This window comes from Physeter macrocephalus, chromosome 14 (assembly GCF_002837175.3).
Source record: "Physeter macrocephalus isolate SW-GA chromosome 14, ASM283717v5, whole genome shotgun sequence".
Lineage (NCBI taxonomy): Eukaryota > Metazoa > Chordata > Mammalia > Artiodactyla > Physeteridae > Physeter > Physeter macrocephalus.
The window spans coordinates 46520042-46532674 of record NC_041227.1 but is presented as its reverse complement, the minus strand read 5'-3'; the positions used below and the strand labels follow the sequence as shown (position 1 = coordinate 46532674).

The following is a 12633-nucleotide window of genomic DNA, read 5'->3' as shown; positions in this document are numbered from 1 at the left end:
TTGGCTTGTCATTCCACCTATGATGTTTCCTTTTAGGATCCAGAAGATAAATGTCTCTCTGGTCTCTAGAATAGCTGCAGATACGCTTCTCTGAACAATTGACTTGCTTTTGTCTTGTGGACACTGTAACTATAACTGATTGTGTTTCCCTTTTTGCACGGGCTACTAGGAAACTCAGATAAAATGCATGGCAAAATAGATACATGGGTGCTAAGCTTATCCTTACCTTCATCTTAATCTTCTTCAGAACAAGGCAGAGTTTAAGTAAAAAAATAGAAAATCCTCTGCTCCATGTCATTTTGGGTTTAAAGCAGTGTGACTCACTCATTAACTCATTACTCACTATCTTCCCCTCCAGGCAACCACAGATTTGTACGGCAACTGCACCCTGAGGCATTCTGGGACATCCGCGGCTGCTCCCGAGGCAGCTGGAGTGTTTGCACTGGCTTTAGAGGCTAAGTATGTTTCCATCTCGGGACCAAGGGCTGATTCTGCAGGGTGGACTGAGACATCTCTCCCCACCCAATACCAGGTGTCCACAGAGGCAAAAGTGGGTGTGAGACTCAGTAAATAGTCAGGGCCAATGAACTCTGGTGGGCATTGCTAAATGATACACACACATATACACACACACACATACACATACACACACACCACAAAACTACATCCCCCTGAGAGCACAAGAGCCCAACATCCAACCACACATAGGGGCACATAGATGTTTTCTTGGTGAAAACACCCTTTTATCTTCTATGGATCCCGTGGCTGTTTTACTCTAATAATACTCCCAAACAGCTAAATGAAGGAAAACCATTGCCAGCAAGGTTTTCAGAACATGTGTTAAACAGGACTCTCTTGCTCCAGATTTGTTAACTTATAAGGCTGAACTCATTTTAACACTGAGACAAGGTGGGCGAAGTCACACAATGTAGACCAAGAAATGGGCTTTGCTGGGAAACCAACCAGCTACCAGAGAGGGGAGACCATCCCCTCTGTTCTCACCACCTCCGCAGAGGCCACAGGTCAGTACAGCTGGACCCACCTTGGATTTGAGCAGAGGTCCCTGCCCACCCACTCCCCTGTCTTCTCTTAGTGCAAACCAGAGGCTGGCCTTGGGTTTGAACAATGAACTTGTGGCTTCAGGCACCACCCATGTGGTGTAAGTGCAAATGCCCGCTAGGCAGGGAATTATCCAAGAATACAGAACCAGCAACTTATAAGAAGTTGAATTCAGGCTCCTGGGGAAGGGAAGTTGAGTTCCCGTCCCTGTCAGCCATTGCTAGGCAACCGGAGCTTCTAGCATCAATCTTCAGGCAGCCCTGCTTGACTCTCCACATATGCAGTGCATTTTTTGACTTGCAAAGGAGGTAAGAGCTGATTCCTAGAATAGGAAAGGACTTCAAAAGATTATCTAGTCCAACCCCTCTGCCTTTAAGCAGAAAAGACATCATTATCCACCTTTTACAGATAAGGCCCCAAATTGGGAGTGACTTTTCTTTTGGACCAGGCCAAGCTTTGATTCTTTTAACAAAAGTCAGTTGGAAATTTTAGGAAAGAAGAGATGGACACTGGTCAAAGCCTTCCTATTAAGCACAGAGACCAAAACTTACTCACGTATTATGTGCATTTCCTGAAGATGAAGCTGTTCCTCTCAGGGCCTGTTGGGTCCTGGGGTCTGAGCTGGCCTCGCTCACTCCAGCTGGGAGCAGGCAAGCAGAGGACAGGGAACAAGAAGGGCTTCTTGGTCTCCCCTTAAATCTAAGAGGGCAGAACTTGACTCAAAGTCTCCTTAGATTCTGGCAAGCAAAAAGTCACTTTCCCAGGCCTATATGCCTACAAAGTGACCCCTTACACACATCAAAGTAATGGAACAGGCTGCTGGAACTTTAAACAGATTCATGGGCTCTGCACCAAATTATTCTCCATTCTTTAGCACACTTGCAGATTTCCTTACAGAAAAGAATGCAATCACCACTTAGGCACACTTTGTTTTGGAGCAATGGTCATGAATTGAGTGTTCTCTATTGCCATAAAGAGGGAAAAAATGATACCTGGCAGTAGATGGTTCAAGCCCGTCTTGGGAGCCAGTCCTCAAAAATTGCTCAGAACACCAATCACCTGAGTTGGAAACACACCCTGAGATTAGAGTTTGATGCAAGTGATTTATTAAGAGAGGGATCCCGGCAGAGACCACTGGGAAGGAGAGGAAGCAGGTTAGGGATGGGGAAGAAGCTGAGCAAGGATGCAATTTCAGAAGTTCTGGCCTCAGCCTGATCCCAGGGAGAGCTCTGGAGGGTAAAAATTATGCCTCAGAGTTTGTTCCACATCAAGGCAAGGGAGCTGGGCTGCCATATTCTTGTGCTGTTTGGCCGTTGGCTAAGAGCACCACCTGGGAAAGTAAACTCCAAGGCTTCTCTGTGGGCCAAAAGGCTCCAACAGCCAGGAGCGGAAACCACTGCTCAGCATGAAATAGCCCCAGGAGAGAGCCCGGAGGGCGGAGGAGGGAAAGACTCTCCACGAACACTTCCTACAGCTCATCTCCTACAGCTCATCTCTCTTTATCTTCAGACGAGGCAGCTGGGAGTCCTTGGTGACATATGTGGCAAAGTCGAGGACTGTTTCCCACCCAGAGGTCCAATAAGAAAGCTCTTCCAAAGCAACTTGAATACAGTAAACAAATTATCCTGTCTAAATGCATTCCCATCGGGACCATGGAAGAGGGAGAATGACCACCCCCATGGCTCCAGGGGACAAAGGGAAACCACGCCTCTGTCCTAACCAGTCATCACCTTGTTGTTTAATCTCATAAAACGCTTTTCTGCCAAATTCTTGAAAATGCCCTTTTGAGTTGTCGGGAACATTGCTCACATTTCCCAGTGAGAGCAATATTAGAGAAATTCTGGAGAATTTCTTTAGTGGGGAGTTACTGCTGCCTTCAAATATTTGGGGTTCTCTCCATGACCCCAGGCTTTCTGGGTGGTTCAAGAGGGCTGAGCTGGGTTTGAGGGGTAGATGTCAAAAGAGGCAAACTTGTGACCCAGGAGAGCCATCCATAGTAAAGCAGCCCATATACTGGACTAGAACAGTGTTTCCAAAACTGACCTTCCAAGGGATGGATTTTTTCATGTGAGCTCTATCAAAGTCTACTAGATGCAGAGAAAAGTACACAAATATTAGGTACAGCTCAAAAACTTCTTTTAAAGTTAACAGATCCATGTAACCAGCACCCAAATCAGGAAACAGACCATTACCTAAGTCTCAGTATGTGCTCTTTGGTTCAAGATTATGTCTGAGAGATTCCTCCATGCTGCTGTGTGTGCTTATAGGTTGTTCATACTTGTTGAATATTACTCCATTGTATAAGTGGATATTTGGGTTGTTTCCACACTGGGGCTATTGTGAGTAGCATTGCTGTCAGCATTCTTGTACATGTCTTTTGGTGAAGATGTGGACGCATTTCTGTTTGATGTATATTAGGGAGTCAAAAAGCTGGGTCATGGGGTATACATAGGTGCAGGTCTAGCAGTTTTCCAGAGTTGGTGCACTTGCTGACACTCCCTCCAGCAGTGTATGAGAGTTACAGCTGTTCCACATCCTTGCCAACATTTGCTATTATCTGTCTTCTACACTTTAGCCATTCTTGTGGGTATTCCGTGGAATTGCACCGTAGTTTTAATGTTTATTTCCCTGATAACTAGTGAAGTTGAGCACTGGGGAGTTTTGAAAATGATAGATTCCCAAGACTCAGCCGAGAGTCACTGAATCACATCCTTAGGGATGAACGGCCCAGGAATCTGTCTTTTCAACACCTTTTTCAGGGACTGCAAGAGCAGCCAGCCCCATGCTGGTCTGTGGCTGGAGTGTGTGGCATCCAGGAGTACGTCAAGGGCTCTATGAACCTAGCATTCAGGTGCCATTTGCGGAATATGAACATCGCACTCTGCCTCTGACTAGGTTCCCGTATTAGACTGAAAACAGGGAATCCAAAAATAACAGCTAAACCGAGACAGGAATTTATTTTTCTTTTCTTTTTTTTTAAATAGCATAATACCAATATATTTAAAATAGAATATTAATTTAATTTAATAAGTTTCTTATGAAGGAGTTTATTTTTCTGTCATGCAGAAGATAATACAGAGTGAGGAGCCTGGGCAAGTGCAGGGTGGCCACCGAGAATCAGGGACTCTGTCTCTAGATTTCCGTTCTTTTACACCTTCATGTTATCTAGATGCCATGGGAGCTCCAGCCATCATGTTTACATGTCAGGTAGGAAGAGGGGAAAAGCAAAGGGAAAAAAGAAATCCACCAGCTGAGTGATCCCTGTTTAAAAGTTTTTTGAAAAATCACCCAGGGACTTATTTCTTATTGGCCAGAACTATCACATGGCACCCCAGACTGCAAGGGAGAATGGGAAATGTAGTTTTGTAGCTGTTCTCTCCTTAAATTCCCTTTGCTGTCTTGATTATCAGGAGGAAAATGTGAATTGGGTTCCAGCGAATTTGATACCATAAATAGAAGAACTCTGAAAAACAATGGTCTTTCAGGGGTAATCCTCACAAATAGGGAACTCAAAAAAAAAAAAGAAAAAAAAGGTCACTATTTTGCACCAGTGGGAAGTTAGTACACCAACTGTAAGTGCAGGGCTCTGTAGGAGATATGGTTCTATGGATCATTCATAGGCAAAAACTCACTTGCCAGGACCAGCTTTAGAGGCTTAGGAAACAGCCCATCCCGAGGTCTCCTTGGTGCAAGATTCCTCTTCCAGCCACGCGGGGCCAGTCTCTCCCTGGGCTTCACACTGGTTTTTCCAAGGTCCCGCGCTCTCTTGCTCAAGACGGCTGCCACCTTGGCCAGGCCCTGAGTGACCTCTCTCCTTGGAGCCCTGGCCTGTCCTCACATCTTATCTAGAAGCCCTGGGTTTGGCTTTGACCTCCGGAGATGTTCTCTCTGAACTGAGAGGCAGATGGCCCATCCCAAGTGGCCTAGGACCAGTCTGCTGACAGCTGAACGTTTACCCCGGAACATCACAGGGTCCTATGAGCGATTGGACCCAGCCAATAGGTGCCCTGCCAGCTGCACAGATGTCACCATTTTCACTGATAGTTCACCGGGGGTTCCTCGCACATGGCCTTGTTACAGCTCACGGCTCGTTCCTCGTGGTCACTTGTTCGTGGGCCAGGTTCCTGCAGCATCTGCTTTCCAGTCCCACGTCTTGATTCCTTCTCCCTGGTGATGTTTCTGGAGATCAGATCACGGGTCTCTCTGCCCTTCCTGTCTGTCACTAAGATAAAGTCCCTACGTTCTACTGTGTCATCCTCTCCGCCTCTGTTCCTGGCTCTACCTCCCTGACTCACGCTGAGCTCCCAACCTCCTGTGCTGATACGTGCCTTCTCCCGCCTCTAGATCCTTCCTTCCAGAACCTTCTCTCCCTAGGAACTCCCCTTCCCTGTGTTTACTCAGTCACTCCCACTCATCCCTTTGACCTTAGCTAAAAATACCACTTCCTGAGAGACCCTTGCTGACCCCCTGGACCAGAGTTTCTCAAATTTGCTGCTGCTGATCAGAATCCCTGGAGTGCTTGCTAAGAACAGATACCCAAGCCCACGCCAGGTCCACAGACTCAGAATTTCCAGAAGCTGCAGTTTTAACAAGCACCCCCAGTGCCGCCAGGAAGTTAGGAACCACCCCCCACCCCCGCCCCAAGCAGGTTTGCTGGAGCCTTTGGCAGATGCTTGGACAGGCCCATGGGATCAGCATCTCTGGGTCCTGTCTGACTTCGTCATTGTGTTCACGTTGGTTCACGTGTGCAGACAAGGTTGTGAACCGCCATCTCAGACCCGTGTTCTCAAACCCCGTGTGCAGAAGCATCACCTGCGCTTTGCCTTGAGTGCACGTCCTCAGGCCCACAGCCTCCAGGAGGCCGATTCCAGAGACCTGAGGTTGAGGCCAGGAATCCATATCTGTCACGACTCCCTGTGCGGTTCTGATGCAGGACCACGGTCTGTGAAACTCCCTGGCTGGGATAACTCAGGGTTCCACTGTTGGCTCCCCTGACATGACAGCCCCCAACCTTTTAAAATATTGAGTTGTCTGTCTATCCCCTGGGCTGTAGGCTCTGAGAGGGCAGGGACCTTCCTACGACCTGCCCGGAACTAGTGCGGAGCCTGGACACGATACCTTTCCATATGTCTGTCTTACTTTCCCAGCTATTATATAAAATATTTGAGAAAATGTCATGTTCCTTGTCCTGTAGCACTGAACACAGTGACTTTTATATTGTAGGTATTCTGTAAATTTATTTTTTATTATTTAATAGGTATCACCTACAATCCTTGAGCCGCTATGGTAGGATTAAAGCCTAAAGCACGCTGATGAACTAATTATTTTACACAATAGTATCTTCGGTCAATTCAGAAGTTGCTCAGAACGGGGAAATAAGAGGGACTCTGTTTTACTTTTCAGACATAAGCAAATGGTTGTTCAAATGGTGTCACAAATTCAGTGACATTGGAGTATGGAGCACGCTCTGATTTATTTTAGAAGTAGAACATCCTTGTTCTAACACATTCTTTCTCTCTAATGGACCCGCTGAGAATAAATCTGCGGAGAAACGTCTAGTGGGGTTAGAAGCATGGCTCATTTTTGCAGCAGAACCCCTAGCAAAGATGAGAGATGCTCCACCTGTCAGCCAGCCCTTGGATCACCTTGAGGTCACCAGATCCTCGTTTATCGACACGTTTGAGTTAAATGAATTCAGAATCCTATTCCAGGAAAACACTGAGCTTTCGGCCATAATCAACTTCAGGAAATTTCACACTGTTCACCTAGTCCATATGTCCAGGGGACCATATGTCCAAGACATGTTCTTAAATTTCTCAAATAAGCATTGACCTTCCTTGAAACTTTCTCTTTAAAAGCTGAAGGTCTTCCTGGACTTCCGTCTGCTCAATATTATGTACAAACCTAAATGGGAAAAGAACTTGAAGGTCTGCATTTCAAGAGCATATGAATCACTATCATCTTTTGACTCTGTTTTGAAGCTTTGAACCAATGAATGCTGCCTGTGTTGATATTTTACCAAATGAGTGATGGTGTTCTTTGAATCATTTGATTCTAAGGAGAACCGTAGTGCAGGGTTTTCCAACTTTTGTGACCATGACTCTCAGTGAGAAATTAATTTTGCATTGCAACCCAAACACATACCACAATACCACACACGAGTGCGTGCAAACACACACACACACACACACACACACACACACATAGAGTTTCCCATATTACGTGCACACTGTTATTCTTTTCTGTTCTATTTCACTTGTGATAGCCCCATCCATTAAATCTCTGGTTCTCAACCTCAGCTGTCTACTGGAATGACCTGGGAAGTGTTAACAATTTCCAAAGCCTGGGTCCCACTTCCAGAGATTCTGATTTAAATAGTCTGAGAGGTGGCCTGAGCGGTGGGGTTTTAAATGTCCCCACCAGACAGTTTTACCGTGCAGCCCAGATACATAGCCTGTGCAATCAGTTGACCTCCTAGCCCACAAACGGGTCATGACTTACACTTTGAAAAGCACGGACATTGACACTAATGTCAATAGCACAGACTATTAGACATTAATTTCCAAAGACAAGTCTGCAAGCAAACTTGTCTATTTGCCGAACGAAGAGTGTGCCGAGGGCTGTCCTGGGCACTGGGAGACAAATATGCTGAAGCTGTTGTCTCTGCCCTTGAAGAACTGACAGCTTCATGTCCCCAAATGGAACACTCCCGTGTAGCCAACACCCAGATCAAGAAACAGAACTCTGTCAGCACCCAGCAGCCCCCTGTGTCCCTTACAGGCACTGCCACCCCAAGACCAACCACTAACCTGGCTTCTGACAGCACAGATTCATTGTGCCTGTTTTTATACTTTAAACAAATGGAACCATACTGTATGTTCTCCTCTGTATCTGGCTTCTTTGGGTCAGAATTCTTATTGTGAGATTCACACAATTGTGAGATCCCTGTTATTCTGAGCAGCTATAGTTCATTCTCATTGCAGTGCAGTGTTCCACCTCCTATAAACACACCTCAACTGGTTTATTCACTCTACTGTGGATGGGCATTTGAGGACTTCATACTTTAGGCCTATGAACATTCCAATACGTATATGTCTGGTGAATATATACACACATTTTTGTTGGATACATACCTAAAAATGGAACTTCTGGGCCATAGCTTAAGCACATGGGCAACATTTGAAGATAGAGCCAAACCATTTTCCAACGTGTTTGCGATAACTTACACTTCCATCACCAAAGTACCCAGTTGCTCCACATCTTTGTCAACACTTGGTATTGTCAGTCTTTTTCATTTTAGCCATTCCAGTGTGTGTTAGATACCGCAATTGAAATGTATTTAAGTAAGAAAGGCAAGATATTTTTAATTGACATATATCTATACCTATATTCTCAGTAGTGCATGGAAATCCTCCCTTGACTTGTGGGTTCATAGATGTTTCAACATCTTACCAGGGGTCTATGTCCTACCTTAGTCATTGTGTCTCTCTCCCTCTCTCTCCCCATCTTCCCCCGCCCTTGCTCTCAAACACTCTGCCTCCGGTACCCAGCCTGGGTCTGACCTGGAGAGACATGCAGCATCTGACCGTGCTCACGTCCAAACGGAACCAGCTTCATGACGAGGTCCATCAGTGGCGGAGGAACGGGGTCGGCTTGGAGTTTAATCACCTCTTTGGCTACGGGGTGCTTGACGCAGGCGCCATGGTGAAAATGGCCAAAGACTGGAAAACTGTGCCTGAGAGGTTCCACTGTGTGGGAGGCTCCGTGCAGGACCCTGAGTAAGTGGGGGCAGCAGTTCTACTGCTGTTTGTGGAAAATACCCAGAGAGGGCGCCACTGCACTGGTGACCATAACAGATTCCCTCTCTGCGTCATCCCGAGATGCACTGGATTTGATTCAGGGACAACCAGCTTCCAGGCAGAGCTGCAGTGTTGCACAACTCCAAAGTATCCAGTCTACAAAGCCCTGGGGCCTCGAACTTCTTTCCCTTATTGCAAAAAGGGAGAGATTTACAAAGAGGGATTGCCAAGGGGAAGACTTACAGCGTCTGTGCCTTTGCGGACGCTGGGCCGCAGCAGGTGGGGACCATGGGCAGTGTGACCAGAGCAGGATGTACGGTTAGTTGCATCCTGGCTACATTCGAGATTAACAGAAAGGTGGCACGGTTGCAGTATTTAGGGGAACGGGCACTGGGGCCTGCTTAGTCGAGGTTCACCTTGACATCAGACCTTGTTCTCCGCAATTGCCCTGGACAAGAAGGATGGGTCTCTGTTGACCCTCATGCTCTGTGCTTCTGGGGGGCGGAGGGGAGAGGGAGATGTGGGACGTATGCCGAGATGAATGACCGTTTCTCACCCAATTCCGAGTGCACTGAACATTCTGTCATAATCCAGGTACAGGTTGGAATTTGGAGCCAGAGGCAACACTGGAAATAGGCTGTCTGACGCCTCATTTTAGTTAAGGAATCTGAGGCCCTGAGATGTGACCGTCCCAATGGCTCACAGCTAATTGGGAACTTATCCAATATCAGCAGCATTATTTTTTTTTAGTCTGGAAAAGGCTTTTATTATATTTCAGTTGATTCACTAGGTTAAATTTATTTCACGATATCTATAGATGTTCTTGTCTATATAGAAAACATATTTCTTCCAGGTTTTTATGCAAATCCGTTGAGAATTTACCTTCCACAAATGACCTTCTGTTAGTTGAGACAATTTTATTCCAAACAAAACACACATGTACACATATACTGTGACAGCGATTTTTAAAATTTAAAGTGTAGAGGAATTTCTTGGTTGGTGCGTGAAAGTATGTATGTCAACACCCCACCCCACAGAGGTTCTTATTTCTAAGGTTTGGGGTAAGGTCCAGAAGACTGAGATTTGTGGGTGGTCTCAGCAGCATTATTTTAATGAAAGGAAACTCGAGAGCTATTTCAGCACTAACTCAGCTGGGCTCCAGGAGGACAGGGACCTCGTCTGTGTCGTCTGCTGGTGTGTCCTCAGGGCCTAGAACAGCGCCTGGAACTTAGTAGTCATGGGATCAATATTTGTGGAATGAATGAATGAACGGACGTTTAGCCAGCATCACCTGGGCACAAGGAAGATGTCTACATGGTGGCAGTAGGACCACCAGACCAGCCAGGGAGATTCAGGGGCAGGGGGCAGGCGGCCTTGTTGGAAGGGCTCTGTGTCCCCTCGTCCACTCACACCTGAATTGTTCTCAGATGCAGGTGAGTGAGGTCTGGGGCAGATGTGCTCATGGAAGAACTCAGAGGCTGGGCAGGGGGTCCTGAGGGCAACGCCCAGGCCAGCTTGTGCTTCTGGCAGAGGAAGCCCTATCACCAGGAATCCAACTTCTGAGGGGCTGGGACGGAGGGATCCGCAGCCTTGACAGCTGCCACTTTCTATGCAGGGCTGCACAGAAACGGCCTCTGAGCGGGTGAGTGGCAACCGTCAGGGTTATGAGTTTCCTCAGCACTCATCTTCCCAGAGAAGCAGTCAATTCGAAAAGCAATTTTCTAAAGAGACTTTATCGGGAGAGTCTGTAAAGGATGCTTGACTAAAATAAAAGGGCAAAATAGAACGGGCTGTGAGCATCTGTGCTGGACCAGCCAAGGGCCGTGAGCAGAGGAAGCCCAGGCCGCCCCATGGGCCAGCGTGTCCCCAGAGCACGCTCAGGCGCGGGCCACTTCCACCCTCCCCCTTCACTCAGCTCCTTGAAGACTGTGGCGAACTCGGATTTTAAGTGAATTCGGAGATCAACGTTAAAACCTGATCCGAATGCCTGAAGCAGCATAGTAGAGCAGAGGGTGTGCTCGGCCACACCATGCTGGCCGGGTGGCTGTGGACTGGTCACTTCTGAGCTGCAGTGTCTTCTGTGTGGGTTAATGCCCACCTGACACCGTGACCTGGGGAAGAGCAGACATCAAGTGACCCCCGTTGAGGGTTCTTCAGTGACTACCACATGGCAGGTGTTTTAGATACTCGGGAAAGGGCAGCTGCCGTTGTTACTATTATTATTCTAACAAAACAACTACAACCTCATAACTGTTTTTATCATACAGCTGAGGATTGAGAACCCAAAGAGCATTCCAAGGGCCCCCTGGGAAGCAACACCTATTTCTAGGCACAAAGTCACTGAGCCCTCATTTTGCACCAACATGCAGTGAGTAAGACAAAGATATAAGCCCTGTTTGTCTTTATAGGACTTGAGCACCAGGCTTCTGTACTTGTTTCTGAAAGTTCAGAGAGTAGCTCACCCCTTCTGATGGGTGCCTCATCTTCAGCAGCAAGTGTGTTCCCGAACGTGGCTGTGTGGCTAGATCAGGGTCTCTGAAGAGCCCCTTTGGTTCCATAAACAACCATCTCCTACTGCAACCTTCTGATAAACTGACTTTTCCTGAGCACCTGTCCCTGTTCTTTTAAAATAAGAGTGAGTTGTATTCCCTTTCTTCTAAAAGCAATATATGGCACTGGAGGAAAGTCAGAACATACAAAGCAGCAAGAAGAGGGTAAGAGACATCCACGAGAGCTGCTCCCCGGCTCTCCCGACCAACGAACGAACGCCAGGTCACCTGTGAGAGGGGATGGTGTTCTCTTTTCTCTGCCAAGCTTGCTGCCTCTGGAATTCACAATTCAAGTCAATTTCAAAGTGACTTAACATTCCAAGAAGAGGGCAGTTAAATGTCCTCTCCCCAGGGCCCCACGCCCTCAGCGGGCAGGTGGGGATGGGAGTTTGGGGAGCAGGCAAGTCCCCCAGGCGCTAAACAAGCCAGACTGCCAGGGGCCCGGGGTCCCCGGAGGGGCCTCCGACCCCGGCACACACCCCACCCCCAAGGCTTCTAGGACAATTTGTGAATCCTAACAGGTGTGTGTGCTTGTTCCCACGCCAACCTGCCCAGGTGGATGGCAAAAGTCCAACTATTTTCTCAACAATTAGATCTGTGCTATACAAAAACAGAAGCAACTAGCCACGTGTGGCTATTTAGTGAAATTAAATAAATTTACATTGATCACTAAAATTAAATTTAATTAATTAAAAATTCAGTTCCTCACTCATACTTGTCACATTTCAAGTGCCCAAAAGCCACATGTGGCCAGTGGCTACTGTATTAGCACAGATATAGAACATTTCCATCCTTGCAGGAATTGGTCATGCTGTTGGCCAGCGCTGGTCTAGACATTTGTAAATGTACAACGTATATGAGTGTGTGTCTATATTTATCTTCACAGCAACTCCTCAAGGTAGGAAGTCATATCCCCATTGCACAGGTAAGGAAAATGAGCTCAGAAAGTTCAAATTCCTTACCCACAACTGGACCTTTAGTCTACCCATGTAGCTTTCTGCCCAGGGGCTGGAGCCCATGTGATCATTAATCATTTATCAGCTCACCTGTTATGTTTCTGACCCTGTTCTGAGTAAGTAGCATCTTCTTTGAGAGGTCCAGGTAGTGGCTTGCCATACCCACATCTCCAAAGCTGGCCTAATGCCTGCTTTCCACCAAACTGGATGACTGCACTCTAGAGCCCACGAGCCACAACTACTGAGCCCAGAGCGTGGGGCTGGGGACCC

The 12633-nt window shown here is 47.1% G+C and overlaps 1 protein-coding gene across 1 annotated transcript in view; it reads left to right on the top strand.

The window, feature by feature from the left end:
• Window positions 1-12633, top strand: part of PCSK2 (proprotein convertase subtilisin/kexin type 2) — a 208090-nt gene that overhangs the window by 192268 nt on the left and 3189 nt on the right. Inside the window, exons 10-11 of the mRNA XM_007100354.2 lie at window positions 359-459; window positions 8610-8837. Of these exons, the coding sequence (XP_007100416.1) occupies window positions 359-459; window positions 8610-8837 (329 nt within the window). The remainder of the gene's footprint in view (window positions 1-358; window positions 460-8609; window positions 8838-12633) is intronic.